Here is a 15,242-nt window from a genome sequence, read left to right on the forward strand (position 1 = left end):
GAAAATTATGAAATTAAGAGCTTTTTCATTGAAAACAAAATATACATTTATGGTAAGAAGTTTTTCTTGGCAGTTTTAGGATTTCCTGTGGTTGGGGTAAAATGGGAGATCACTAGAGCAGGTTTCTTAGATTTGGAATTTATACAGATTGCAAAGAGCCTAAACTATCACCTTGGTTGTCTGATGCTCTAGTCTTGCTTTTCTGGTGTTTGAAATTGCTGGAGAAACTTTATCTTTAAAAGGAACTTTGCTTCAATGCCCTTAACCTAGTTCTTGGTAGAGCAGCCATCGTGACCACTTGGAAAAAATAAGTATTTAAAACTTGGGCTTGTTTCAAAATAAGCAGGGATCTCAGCTTGCACGTGTTGCCAGCTTTTACCCTGCATCTTTCCTCTTTGCCTACACAGGGTGGACTGCTGTTTGGGTCCCTCACTGCTCCCATCCTGGTCTCTATGATGGCACTCTCCATCTTGCTTGACTCTTGCTCCAGTTGGCCCTTGTGTGCGCACCGGCTGTTGCCCTTACCTGCCGACTGATGCTTGGTCAGCCCATGCATTTGCTGACATGTTTCATCATGGTCATGAGAGAGGCCTCCCATTGGGTGTCAAAAGCAGATGTCACATTATTGAGTTTAAGTTTGTTTTTATGTTAATAATTTTTTTTCATTTATACCCAGTCATCATATAAAGTGAAATAGTTCATTCTTGTTAATTTAGGTACTGCACTTTTTTAGTGTTTTTTTGTTGGTTTGTTTTGAGAAAGCAGAAATTATTGAGAGGACAGAAAAAGCTCCCACACTGGAAGGGGACCCCAGGGGGTTGACCTAGTATCATTTCTTAAAAGGTACATTAAATTTATGTAAATGAAGATTGATTTGTACTGATTTTGTTATTAATTTTTAGAAAAACTGTTACAGGTTGGACTTCGTTTGAAGCTAAGATACTTCAAATATGCTTTGTAAATGTTAGGTTTCTGTCTGACGTGTATTTCTCAATTAATGAAAACATATATATCTAACCTATGCTGGGAGCTGGGAATGAGGAGAGATGCAAAATGCAAAAATGGGTGCGACAGTCTAGTCTGCCTGATTGAAATTGTATATGTAGAGGAACAAGGAATGTGCCGAAGGGACACCGGCTGAGGGATGGATTAGAGAAAATGAGAAGAGTTTCACAAAGAAGGCATGCTTTGAGCCTTGGCATAAAGAAGGTTTGGAGAGGAGAGGTATTTCAGGCTAAAGGGAAAGCAAGCAGATTTAAAAATAAGTGCAAGCCGGGTTCAGTGGCTCAGCCTGTAATCCCGCGCTTTGGGAGGCTGAGGTGAGTGGATTGCCTGAGCCCGCGAGTTCGAGACCCGCCTGGGCAACTTGACGAGACCTCATCTCTACAATAAATAAAAAAAAAATTAGCCAGGTGTGGTCGTGCGCACCTGTAGTTCCAGCTACTTGGAAGGCTGAGGCAGAAGGATCGCCGGAGCCCAGCAAGTCGAGGCTGCAGTGGCCGCTCCATTCTGGGTGACAGAGTGAGACTCCAACTCAATAAATAAATAAAAAGTGCATGGGCGTGCATATGTGAAAAAATAATAAAAGATGAAATTGGCAAGTTGCAGTTCAGAATTGAAACACTGAAACAAGCTAAGTACATAGCCTGAAAACATCTAGGAATAATTTTATAGGCAGTAGGAACCCGTTGTAGTTTGTGAGGAGGAGTTATGTGACCAGGCTTCTGTTTTAGGATGGTCACTGACGAAGCAAGTCCAGTTAGCCTGGAGATTGGCCATTAGAAGTCAGAGATCCCCAGTTGAGAGAGCAGTGGGAATGGAAAAGAGGGATTTTAGACGTCGTTCTGTGACATAGGTGAAATCACCAAGATAAGCACTCGGAGCTGTGGGACAGCTTTGTGCCCTACAATTGGTCAGTACACAAGAGATGTGCAGGGAAAATAACATCCAATGTATTTTGCAACTTGCACTTCTCGAGATAATGCATGTCAGGTGTAGTATTAACTCGCCATTTAGTGTACCGGGGTGGGAGGAAGGGAACAATTGGTTTGCTGTCCTCCCTGCTGATATAGACCTCCCTCATCTTGTAGTTTCTTTCCTTGTGATGTCTACCTCATCTGCTTGTATAGTCTTTGCCCCGTTTTCCTTAGTTCGTCTTGTAGACAAAGGAAGAAAATTGGGAAAGATTTTTGTTGGTTTTCACATGTGAGACGTACCTGGACAAGTGGGGCATAGCTCTGATTGCCAAAGAGTAAGTGGCAAAACAGGTACTTTAGAAAACTTGGCAGGAAATGTAAATAAAAGGACAGTGGCTTGAGAAAAGAGAGAGGTAGACTGAGAGATCAGAAGGAGTTCAAAGAGATAAACCACAGGCACATGTGCCTTTATGAAACAAGTTCCTGGGGAGGCTGGATCTACTGTGTCTTGTGGGTACAGGTGAGCTTAGGTCAACGTGGAGAGTTTAGGTTACCTCAGACAAATCTCAACCTGGCTGAGCCATGCCCTGCTTCTTCAGCTGTCTCATTAGAGAGCTACTTTCTCAGGTTGCTGTGCTGATATGAGAGAATGTGCTTTTGTGAAAATCATCAGAATAAAGCCAATGTAATGGATGATTTTAGTCTTAGACATGGAAATGGTTTAAGATATGGAAAAATTAAAAGGCCGGGCACAGTGGCTCACACCATTAATCCCAGCACTTTGGGAGGTGAAGGTGAGAGGTTTATCTGAGCCCAGGGATTTGAGACCAGCCTGGGCAACTTGGTAAGACCTTTTCTCTGCAGTAAATCAAAAAATGAACTAGGTGTGGTGGCGCACTCCTGTGGCTCCAGCTGCTTGAAAAGCTGAGATGGAAAGATTACCTGAGCCCAGCAGGTCAAGGCTACAGTGGCTCTGATCGTGCCACTGCACTGTAGCCTGGGCAACAGAGTGAGACTCTGACTCAGGAAAAAAAAAAAAAAAGCCTTTTGTGTGGTCACTTCTGAGAACTGCGGTACACTCTGACCCCTGAGTCATCCTCTCCATCCCCAATAGTCCCAAATTTCTTGTGGTAAGAATAATTCCTCATTTGAGAGTAATGCCTCACAGTATTGAGCTGTTCAGGGTTAGAACCATCGAACATACTGTTTTGGTTCTATTTCACATGTCATTCCCACTCTGCCCTGCCCATTCCAGCTGAACTTCCTTCATGCACCTGCTTCTCTTGTTTACTCCCATTTTTGCCTGTTGTAAATCCTCATTGCTTGAGACCTGGCTCAAACCATTTCTCCTCTGATAAAGCTCAGACCTCTTTTTCTTTTCCCATGCCCATTGCATACATGCTCACTTTAGTCATTATTCACCTGCTCCACACTCTTCACAGAGGACTTAAAACAGCAGCGTGTCATGTGCCTCCTGCTGTTATTTGATGGCATCATGTTTGTGTATTTTCTCTGATGCCTCACTATGGAATCACCTGGGTGGATGAGCCTGTCCTACTTATAGTGAACAGGGCCTGACTAAGCATTCTGGCCATGTTGGGCTGAGTCAGCTAACGACTAGGGCCTGTCTTCTACACTGCTTCTATCCTCTGAAAGTGCAGTATTTGTGGCCCTCAAAGTGTGGCATAAGGAAACTGCGCGCAACACCATGAAATCATTGTAGTGATGTGAACATGGGCTCTAGTGCCAGATTCCACCACAGTGGAATCCTGGCCTCACACTGGGTGCCTCACTTCTGGCAAGTTATCTGAACTGTAGCTCTGCTTTCTCATCATAAATGGGAAGCCTGATATACCTCACAGGGTTGTTGGGAGGATTCTGCGTAGATAGAGCGAGATCTGGTGAGTGCTCAGTAAGTGTTGGCAGCTGTCATCTTAACTTGCTCCGCACTCTGGCTCCAGCGGCTCCTAAAATCCAGAAGCTGTCCTTCACTCTCATGACTCTGAATGACAGATATGTCTTTAGGCAAACAGACCCAGAAGACTTTGATAAGAGCCATACGCTTTTTTTCTCCCCCTTGATTTGATGCTGTGGAAGGGAAAGAGTTAGTCTAGAACCTGGACCCCCCACCACCCACAATGAGCAGTAGAGCCCAATGGCCCACGTGTCCCTAAGACTCCCCATCCTCATGGCCACCCTTAGGCCCAGTCCCGGGAATTGTTAAATTGTTGAAGTGTGCTCTACTCGCCAGTCCCATGTGGCTGGGGCCTTGCCCCTCGTCTCCCTTTACCACAGTGAACACTTAACCAAATCTAACTGAAAGAAAGGAGGAAACAGAAAAACGCATATCCGCCAGGGCACTTAAGCTGCTGCTGTTGTGTTCATTCCCAGATTGGTGAGCTCTTTAACCAGTGGTGGGGCCAGTGTGGGTAGTTGGTATTTATGATTCAGTAGATTTGAAAGTCTGGGCAGTGATTTCTCAAACCTGGCTCCGAAATGAGACTCCAGGGTTGTTTGTAGACCCTGATGCCAGACAGCACCACAGATGTAACTGTCCTGGAGAGGGGTTTTCAAGCCAGCTTGTCACACGCTGTGGGGCAGCATCTGCATCAGAGCAGGCTGCCCCTGGGTCTTTGTTTGGGGACTGCTGGGCTTTCAGGATGTTCCTGGGAATAAAGGGTCTCGCTTAAATGTGGGGGATGCTACTTAAGGTAAGCATGTTTGGCATTTGGGGGAACTTCTCAAAAACAAGAATGCATTCCTATAAACCTACCTGCAGTCATCTCCCTGCCCTCTGGCTTCCCGTCTTCTCTCAAAAGCCACTGTTCCATTCTTTTACCTTTTTGCTGACATCGTTACCATCTCCCTTTCTAATGGGTCATTCTTGTCAGAGTACAGACCTGTTCTCTAAGAAGCTCTTCCTTGCTTGCTTCCACTGTCCCTCCCTCTTTTTCTGCTCCACTGGCATCAGGACTTCTGGAAAGATCTGTGCACATGCTTTCGCTTTCCTATCTCTCATTGTCTTCAGCCGGTTCCTATCTAGTTTCCAGTGCCATTCCACTCACATTTGGCCAGGACCACAGCAATAGCTCCCTGACTAGTTTCCCTACATCCACTTTTGCCACCTAAATCTACACACTCTCCACCCAGTGACTAAAGAAGCCACAATGCAATTCACATCAGTTGATTTAAAGCTCTCAAATGCTTTCCCACTTTCCTTAGAATAAGAATAACTTCTTACCATGGGCAACGGGCCCCAGGGTATCTGGCCCCTGCTCTACATGACCAGCTAGTCTACACCCATCCCAAGCTCTTTTTTCTCAAATGCATCAACACTCATACATATTTCTACAGCTCTTCTGCAGTGAGCAAATCCTGTCCTAAAGCATAAACATTCAGCATATCCCACCACCATGACGGAACCCCTGCCCGTCTTCAGCCTTCCATTTCTCCAATATTTCTCTCTTCGCCCCGCCGCCACTCTAGCTACACACACCAGCACATATTCTTTCTATTGTTTACCCCCTCCCTTTGGCTGAAATGATTTCTATTTTATTATAAAACTGAGTTCAGGTGTTAGATCCATCAAAGAGTCTTCCCTGGCCTCTTGTCCTCCATCTGATTTCAAGGTTTCTGTTACCATTTCACATCCTGTAAAGCCTCCATCAGAGCATGATTAATGCTGTAATATTAAGGCAGTGCCTTTGCAATATGGACTAGTGGTTAAGAATTCAGGCCCCAAGCCGGGCACCATGGCTCAAGCCTCTAATCCCAGCACTTTGGGAGGTGGAGGCAAGAGGATTGCCTGAGTCCAGGGGTTTTAGACCAGCCTGGGCAACTTGGGGAGACCTTTTTTCTACAATAAATCAAAAAATTAGCCAGGTGTGGTGGTGCACGCCTGTAGTTCCAGCTACTTGGAAGGCTGAGGCAGAAGGATCTCCTGAGCCCGGCAGGTGAAGGCTGCAGTAGCCGTAAGCATGCCACTGCACTCTCTAGCCTGGGTGACAGAGTGAGACTCCAACCACCCCGCCCCTGAAAAAAAGAATGTAGGTTCTGAGCAAGATCACTGACTGGTGTGTGGTTATGGGTCAGGTCCTTTATTTCTCTGAGCTTCCACGTCCTCAGCTGTAAAGTGCAGGCATAATGTCACCTCCCCTGTTAAGGAGTCAGTGACAGGTATATGCAAGGTGCTTAGACCTGTTGGCACAACAGCCGTCCTGTGAGGCTGTCCTCATTTTAAAAATGAGAGAACTGAGGCCCACAGAGTTTAATGTCTCCACAGTCTTATTACAGCAGAAAGAGCCCAAGATCTTTGCTCTATGCCAAAATACTTTCCATAGCTGTATCTATTCCTACTTTTTCACAGACCTCAGTACATTTTGAGACACCTGGGCTCAACTGTCTCAGGGCTTGGTGTGAGGCAGAAGTAGTAACAATGTGCCTGGTAGAAAAGAATGGTGATGCTGGCACAGATGGTGGTTCTTGGTGGATGCAGGAGTGCAGACAAGTGGCAGCAGGGTGGGGCAATGTCATGGCTACTTAGTTGGGAACTCAGGACACCCACAGAACTACTTAGGGTGGAGAAGGCTCAGCAGGGGGCTGGGATCCTGCATCAAAAGGAGAGGGGTAGAGTCCATAAAGCATGTCAATTGTTACTGACTCCATTTATTACCCACAAGGCCAGAGAAACCTGGATATACAGACTCCATTCTGAAACCCTTTTCCTATACAGAATGAATACAATTCACTCCCGGTTCATCATTCAAAATCAATTAAAACAAGAAATCTCCCACTTCTCTTTCCCTCCCACCCCCATCCTTAAAACTATATTTTAACTTTAAAAAACAGTACATTCATTTGTCAATCTCTTAATAGAAGCTAACTCTGTTTTTGTTTTTTGGTATAAGACATTCACAATTTCCAGTTTTTTTCTTTAAAGTCAAACACAAGTTTTAAAACACTTTTGAAGTAATCTAACAGCTGAATCCTAGACTTTTTAAAACCAATTTTCCACTGTTGTATGGTTGATTCATTCATACTTCAACAATTTAACAATTTTTTTAGCGACTTGTCTTTACTGAGTCTTCCTAAATCACTCCATGGAAGGTTTCAAAGAATTCTCTTTCTGTTCATGTTCATAACTCATTGGTTTACTCAATATTAAATGATAGCATTGCAATAACAATTGAAACTGGAATCCACAGGTTTGGGAACAAGTTCAGTAAATGTAACTCAACTGGGGTGCGCTGAAATGGATAGGGTAGGAATACAGGCCAGAGCTCCTAGCACAGGTCAACTGCCAGACGCTCAGTGTGCTTGACAATCAGAAGTCAAAAGTTTTACAGACAAAATGGAAGTGCTGGTTACACAGAGATTGGAGAACAGAGCTTCTGAAATGTGCCAATTCATTTTCCAAGTCTAATTGTATTTGCAGATTTTAGTTTTGCCAGCAGGTGGCAGATGCTCATGAGTCCTACCCAGGACTTAGCAGGAAGCTGAGCCTTTGTCAATATTAGTGGCTGAGACAAGGCAGACAACCTTACTTCCATCATGTGAAACCCCTTTGGTCTTCTCTGCTCCTTGGATAACCTGGTGGCATTTTCTCTCCAGGTCAAGGTCAGCAGAATTCAATAGGATCATAAGAATACACTGGTATTCCCGTCTAATTTCTCCAAGCCTTAGTTTCTCCTCTGAATAGGGAGAGTGTTGCCACTTCCTGTCTCACTTGGTTGTGAGGAATAAAGTCGCCTCATATTTTTTTCTCTCTCCTTGAAGAGAGGGGAGGGCAGTGTCTCACCTTCAGGGAAAGCTCCAGTCAACCAGGTGGCCAGCTTGCCACAGCAGAGGCCTGATAGCAGAGACAGATGTTGCTCTCTACCAGCCCCTCCAGAGACCCTAACACGCCCTGACTGCTGAGACTTTGGAGGCCCTCAGCAGGAGCCAGGCTCCTGAGTGGTAAGGTCCCCAGTTAGGTGCCTAGAGACAGTCAGTGGCCGGCTCAGCACACAGAGTCACTCCACCTGGCTCAGCCCTATGGGCTTGCACTTCATGGTGGGGAACCAACATTACCTGGGAGCACCAAGACCCTGGCACTTAAAGCACTGGCCCTTGTTAACAGGCCAGGTGTTGTCATAGTTTAGACCAGACTCTAGGCAGATGCATGGCTGGGCATGAATGACTTCTACAGAGACAGTGGCCAGAAGCAGGTGCTTGGGTGGCGACCGCTTATCACAAAACCCCTGTGGGTTATACTGCACAGGGGTAGGGTCAGGCCACATGTCAAGACACTGAGGGGAGCATGTGAAAGACAGCTGACATTGCTGTGCCCAGAGGTCAGACCCCTCCACCCAGAGGACTGCCATGCTGCCTCCTAAACCATAGCCCTAGGAGCTCTGGCTGGGCCTGGACTGAGTACAGTGGGGGCGAGGAGGGGAGGCTGGAGGCATCCCGGAGGGATTTGCCCTGATGGAGCCTTGAAGTCAGGATGAAGTGGAGGAGGGTGAACAACAGAGAAGGCAGGGTTAGCACTCGCTCTTGGGAAGTCTGGAACCAGGGCCCCAGTGTGAGGTGTGGGTACCTGGCAGACCGAAAACAGGTGGGTCCCATCACCTTGGCTCAACTCTCCTGCAGACACATGTCGCACTCACCTCACACCTCGGGGTGCAGAGCAGGGGGTTCCCAGCACCCATGCTGATCTCTTGCTCGAACTCTGGCCCTGGAGCAGAGCTGGGACCACAGTGGAAGTCCCAGGGGACCTTCCAAGACAGCACCCAGCAGCAGAGTTCCAGATGGCTGGGAGGGGCAGGAAGGGGTGAGGAAGGGCGTCTCCCCCTGAGGACATAAATGGTGGAGTTGAAAGCGCAAGGCCAGGACCTCCTCAGGGAGCTTCACACCCACTTCTGGATGCCACCTGCCACTCTACCCAAAGGCACACCCCAACCCTTTGAGAAACATTAGAAGCCACCTAGTAAACTCCAATTTCCACGGTCATAAAGAATGAGCCAGGCAACAAGCCATAATGCTTTCTGAGCAAATTTAATAAAGAAAGCAAACTGTTCCTGGTGCTACCCAGATCCTGGGTGCCACCCGTTTTGGTGGCCATAAGGGACTTTTCCTGGGAGAAGGGCTAAGTGTAGCTCTGGGCACTGTCCCTTTCTGACACCCACCAGGCTCCGCATGGCTGGTGCAGCATCTGGATTCCACCTGGGTGTGGGGTCCTGACAGTCCCCACAGGATCAGGATCTCTCCTGCTCCAGAATGTTTGGCCCTGCTGATGGCCCGGGTCCCAGCTGCAGAGGCTTCTGGCTCCACACATGGCTGGAGGACAGCAGATGTGGCACATAAGTCCGCTCTACCATTCCTTTTACTTTGGAGCCCTGGCACCTTTTGTCCCTACAGTCAAGCTTCCCAGGGTTGAAAAAAACTCCTCCATCTCCCTCTGCAACAGCTGGTTCCTCCTCTCGGCATCCTCCCGTGCCCGCTCAGAATTCCGCAGCTTTATCTCCAGCATGGTATACTTCTTCTTTTCCTGGTCCAGTTCTTCTTCTAACCGGGACATTTGTCTTCTCAGGTCAGTACTACCTTCCTCAATTCTTAAAAGTCAAGAAGAGAGACATTGTTTTAGAGCCTGGCTCACTGGGTTCACTCTCAGGCAGATGCAGCCTCTACTTGCGCTCACTGTGGGAGGGAGGGGCTGATCAGGCCAGGTCTACAGAGGGGGAGGAGACCCTGGCTGGGGGTGGGGGCTGGTTAGATCTCATCCGCTCCTCACAAGAACCCCCTCCGCCCTGCCACAGCTCCCCTTGGCCTGTAATCTAGAAATGCCACCATGAGCTCTCTACCTTCAGTACCTCCCTGAGCCCTCGCTAAAATAAAGAACACCTGCCCCTCCAGTGGAGCCACTTGTCCGGCTGGGGGATCACCTGCCAGCTGGCGTGAGCAGCATGGGTCCCTGCATGGGAGGGATGTGACTTAGAGCTGCCCCCTGGCCTTTGTTCTTGTGCTCCAGTCTCCTCTTGCTCCCCGTGGTACCACTGGAGCCTACCATGTATTTCCCTGCTGGTTCACACCTCACTGAGCCAAGATTGGCACGGCTATCTTTTTGACCAGACGACCAGCTTCTGCCCGTCCCAAGAGACATCTGAACTGGGCTTCTGAGAACCCACGCATTGGAGGTTAGGGTCCAGCTTGGTGACATGCAAGCCACATGGATATGGGCAGGACATGGACTGCATGGTACCCACCCCAGCGTCCTCCCCTGAAATGCAAATGGTGACCCCTCCCCAGAGCACCACAGTCACCATGGACAGGAAGACGACGTGCCCAGCACAGTGCCTGGTACACACTGCATGTAGAACAAATAGTGATTCTGTGCCCCACTAGGATGAGGCCTCCATCCTAAGCAATGAGCACAAAGCACGGCAAATGGAGAAGACCTCCCTCAGCCCCAGCCCTCTCAGCTGGAGCACAGCCAAGTCGTCAGAGAGACGGCCGCCTGCTCCTCCTCATGCCTTGCTGCCTGGACCTCCCCCCTTCCTTCTCTGCAGGCCCCACCTAAGTACTGACAACTCTCAGTCTATTTCACAAGCATCTCCCCAACTGAACAGGTCCAGAACTGAGCTCCTGAACCTCCTCCACAGCCCACTCTCCCACAGCCCTGGAACTCCCCTCAGTAAAGGCCTTCCTCTAGCTGCTCGGTCCAGTGACAATGTCCTCCCCTAAGCTAGTTCTTTTTCTCATCCGCACATCCAACTAGTCAGCAGAGCCCTTCAACTCTACCTTCAAAATATGTTCAGCATCCAGTTGCTTCTCCCCACCTGGACATGCTGCTCCACAGGTCGGGCCTGGGACCCTAGCCTCCTAACTGGCCTGTTCTACCCTTGACCTCTGACAAGCTCTTCTTAGCATGGCAGCCAGGTAGGTGCACCTGTCAAGGTGCCTGGGGTGCTCAAGACCCTCTACGGGCTCCTCATCTATCTCATTCTCAAAAGACCAGAGCATTTCCCAAGCCCAAAGGCCCCACCCCCTGCCCTTTCCTGCTCTGCACATCTTCTGTCCCCAGCCCTTCCCTCTCCTATACTGCCTTGGCCCCTGAGCTGAGTGCTGGCTTGCAGCTCTGAGGTCCTCCCTCCACCAGGAGTCTGCCTTCCCACATGTTCCCCCGCTGCGTCCCTTCCCTCAGTGGTGTTGTATTGTTTTCCTCTTGCATGTACCTTCTAACACACCACACATTTTATTTTATTGATTTTTTGAGTCGGGGTCTTGCTTTGTTGCCCAGGCTGAAGTGCAGTGGCATGATCACGGATCACTACAGCCTCAAACTCCTCACACCATACATTTTAAAAAATATCATGCTTATGGTCTCTGTTCCCTGCCCCTTTTAATAAGAATACAGGCAGAGATTTTGGTCAGTTTCGGTCACATCTGTGTTCCCAGCAACCAGCCTAGTGTCTGGTACTTCATAGACAACAGATTCTCTTTTGGGAATGCATGAAGGAAATCTGACTCCCAAGCAGAACACTGGGAGGGGGTCCGAGTCTGGGGAGGCAGGGAAGAAAGTCAGTTCCAACCCTTCCCACCACCCAATGACTCCATATGTGCAGAGAATGGGGTGCATATTCCCCCCAGAGATTTGCTGGATGGGACAGTGCTAATCTCTTCACCTTCCTCCCTGTGCTCAGAGACCCTCTTCATTCTAGACCCTACCTCCAACCAGGATGACAGCCCAGCCCAGACCACACTGCAAGTGAGAACAGCCCCTCTCTATGGGCTACAGCTGCTGCCCCCTTTCTCCTGGGAAGCCCATCTTACTCCCGGCCCTCTGAGCAGGAGTTAATGCAAACGACAGAGGTTCCTGAATGCTGTCACCCACCATGAGAAGCACTTATCATTCAGGACAAAACGGGTAAGGTCACCCAGACCCAGTGAGTCTGCTGTGGACACTCAGCCAATACCAATGGGGCTGGGACTGGAATCCAGGCAGTCTCACCCACAGCCCAGCCCAAACGATCCTGCATCTCCCAAGACACCATGCTTCTGAAGAGGTGATAGAAGCTCCAGGAGGCTTCACACAAAAGGAGTGAGAAGCTGGTCGTCCTACCTCCTCTAGGGCTGTCTTTGGGCAAAGCTCTGGAGAGGAAGACTTCCCATGTGCCCTATAGTGCTCATCTTCAGCAGTTCTCACCCTGCACTGTCTCTCTAGAGGCACCTGGCTCTTATTCAAGCTGCGTCCTCTCCCCAGAGCACAGCTCCATCCTACTGGTCCTTCAAGTCCTGGCTCAGGCAGTGCCTGCTGTGATTTCCCCCATAGAAGACCCTGCCTTCAAAGTCCCTCTCCCATCTCTTACCACTACACACAAGGCACCTGCACACACCTGGCACTCACCGGTGCCCAGGAGATGGCTGTTGGCAAGCAAAAGGGTCAAGGGCTGCCATTCCAGCTCCCTGTGGAAATCCCAGATTCAGAGTGGGCCGCAGGAATGCCTTCCACCCCTACTGCCTCTGATGCAAAAAGGGAGCCCTCGGAACGCACAGAAGCCCCAGCTAGAGTGTGGGACCTGGGTGCACAAGTCAGCTGGCTGGCAGGGTGGCGGACACAGGCAAGAGGAGCCTAAGATGCTGACAGAACCCCTCAGCACTACTGGAAGAACTCAGCCTTTAGAAGCTTGAGGTTCCTCATTGCAAAAAAGAAAACGTCCTCACAAGGACCCAACTGCGAGTGAGCCAGCAAGCCTCAGGCTGCAGCACAACCCTCCGCCTGCAACCTGGGCAGGCAGGAGGACTCTGCTCAGTGAAATTGGATTCCCATCCCATCCCAGAAGAAGTCCTTACTCCCCTGGGGCCTGGGTGCTGGGGAGCACTTCCCCAAACGCAACACCCTGGCTACAGGACCCTGTGCTGGTACAGATCTGGGCCTGCCTCCGGGGGCCCCCTTTCCCTGATTGAGGACTGTATACCACCTCCACTCCTCCTGCCAAGGCCCTAGCCGCTAGGCTGGCAGTCTCACTCCCTGTGCCTTCAGCAGGTCTCTGTGGAGCTGACTGGGCAGCAGGCCTGCAGGCATGGAGCTGCCCCAGAGAAAGCACCCCCTGACTACCCCCCCAGCTATTCTCCTGAGAGGCAGCTGGGGTGGCTGCTCCAGCCCTGTCCCTTGAGGCCAGCAGCAGGGAGGTGAGAGGCCGCCGCCCATGGTGCCCGGGAGCCCAGCGCCCCTGCAGGCTCCCCAGCGGCGGCGCGTTACCTTTGTACACTCGTCTGGTGCTGGGTCCTCTGGTTACCTTTTTATACTGGCTTCGTACTCAGTCCTCTGGCGGCACAGCTCCGCCCTGAGCTCGGCCACCAGGCCCTGGAGGGCCTCCGAGCGGCGCGCCCCCTCGCGTCCGGGGCTGCCCAGCTCGCTGGGCTCGCTGCTGCTGATGACCGCCTCGTCCAAGGTGTGGCCGAGGTCAGGGGACCTGCGGTCGTCGCTGCTGCTGGGTAACGGGGATGGCTCCAGGGCCCAGTCGGCGTGCAGGGAGCTGCGGGTGGAGGAGTCGCTGGCGCGGCAGGCGGTGCAGCTGCTGAGCGAGGCCCCCACCGACACCTCTCCTGACGAGGCCCCCGACCACGCCGTGCTGGCTGCACTGGGGGTGCTGGGCGCAGGGCCAGGTGGGGGCACGTTGTCGTAGGTGGAGAGTCTCTGCGCAGAGCCCGAGTCCTTGAGCCGGTCGCCGGACGAGGCCCGCCGGTGGCCGCGCAGGGAGGATAGCCCGTTCATGAGCCAGTTCCCTCCGGAGATGATGGGTACCTCCAGGGATGAGCCGCCCCCCTTGGGGCTCCCCGAGCGAGACCCCGGCTGCCGGAAGGAAGACTTCCAGTGGGGCAGGGTCTGCCCCTTCTTCCCGGGGCTGGTGGCAGCAGGGCTGGTGGCAGCGGTGGGGCTGCACCTGCCCCCCAGCCCCGCGGGTGAGGGTCTGGAAAGCACAGCCACAGCGGCCCCGTCCAGGGACGAGGTCCTGTGTGCCAGCAGGCCAGGGCTGCCGGGGTCTCCCTGGCTGTTCCGAGGGAGCTCTTCGGAGCCCCATCCCACCGTGCACTTCGGGCCCCCTCGCGGGGAGGCAGGTGCTTCTGGGGCCATGGCAGTGAAGAGTTGGCTGTGTTTGCGGATGAGGACGGTCATCAGGTGCTGCACTAGGGAAGTGCCTGCCAGGGAGAGAAGAAGAGGGCCCTGCTGAGTGGCCCTGCCCCAGCGTCTGAATACCAGTCACAGGAGAGTGGGCTTCAAGCAGGCTGCCTGGCCCTGTATGCAGATCCAGGCTGCCTCTCAAAGATTGCCTTCACCCACTTACAGAGGAAAAGCCCACCATACACCCTCCAACCCTAGGCCCACACACAAGGACAGTGTTCAAGAATACCCTTCCTCAGACACAGAGCTTCAGACAGCGAGGAAACATTGTGCCTCCCCACCCATGCCATCCAGCTGGAGGTGGGTCAGGAAGCAGGCACCATGCCATCAAGGCTTTGGGATGGACAGGTGGAAGGTTGGACCTGGAAACCAGGACCTGGGACATCAGAGCTCTGTCAGCTGCTCTACGTCACCTCCCTGTGCTGCCAACAATGGTTATGCCTGAATGTCTGCTCTGGGGAGCACAGGGCTCTGGGACAGGGAACAGAGCTCTTTCCTGTGTGTGGGCACACACAATGCACACCTCTCCCCCCACACCATCCCACACATGCATACACTATCACACACACAATCCCTGTTCTCTAGGCCATGCCCCTGAGATGCAGCCCTGCAGTCTTAGGGATTCAGTTCCTGTGGTGGTGGAGTGTGGGTCAGTAGCAAAAGCTGGCAGTGTAGGAAGGACCATGACATCTTTCCAGCGGTCTCCTTCCCTCCTGTTACCCTCCACCAAGCAAAGACCAGACATGGGGGAGGTCTGCCAGGTGATACGGAAGATTGAGTGCTTGGGTGGATGCTCCCACTAAGGTAATTAGGAATCCTGGAAAAAAAATCATCAAGTAAGGAATTCTGTGGCCAGCAAGCTAGTTGAAGCAGGAGAAGGAGAGGGAACTCCTTGAAGCAGGAACTCAGTGAAGGGGGCAGGGCAACCAGGCAGGTAGGAGCTTGAGTTTTCTTGGCTCATGGGGCCCTGGGGTGGACCCTGCCCGGGCAAGCCAAGTGAAGACCTGAGCAAATGCAAGCCCACTTGAGGACTACACCCTCATCATAGGGGACCAGAACAGCCTCAGCCATGGCTTCCCGTCTATGAGCAGCAAGATCTCACACCAACTCCACCCAGGACAGGCTTTAAATTCTATGCCAGCCTGCACCTGTGCCCTATGCTA

The 15,242-nt window shown here is 51.2% G+C and overlaps 1 protein-coding gene across 1 annotated transcript in view; it reads right to left on the minus strand.

Annotated features, from left to right (window-relative positions):
* Positions 1-9,279: 9,279 nt before the first annotated feature.
* Positions 9,280-15,242, minus strand: part of ARHGAP22 (Rho GTPase activating protein 22) — a 167,032-nt gene continuing 161,069 nt past the window's right edge. Inside the window, exons 9-10 of the mRNA XM_021718760.1 lie at positions 13,193-14,096; positions 9,280-9,508 (exon numbers count right to left, since the gene is read on the minus strand). Coding sequence (XP_021574435.1) covers positions 9,280-9,508; positions 13,193-14,096 — 1,133 coding nt within the window. The remainder of the gene's footprint in view (positions 9,509-13,192; positions 14,097-15,242) is intronic.

This window comes from Carlito syrichta, unplaced genomic scaffold, assembly GCF_000164805.1.
Source record: "Carlito syrichta isolate Samal-C Ts95f unplaced genomic scaffold, Tarsius_syrichta-2.0.1 Scaffold313403, whole genome shotgun sequence".
Classification (NCBI taxonomy): Eukaryota; Metazoa; Chordata; class Mammalia; order Primates; family Tarsiidae; genus Carlito; species Carlito syrichta.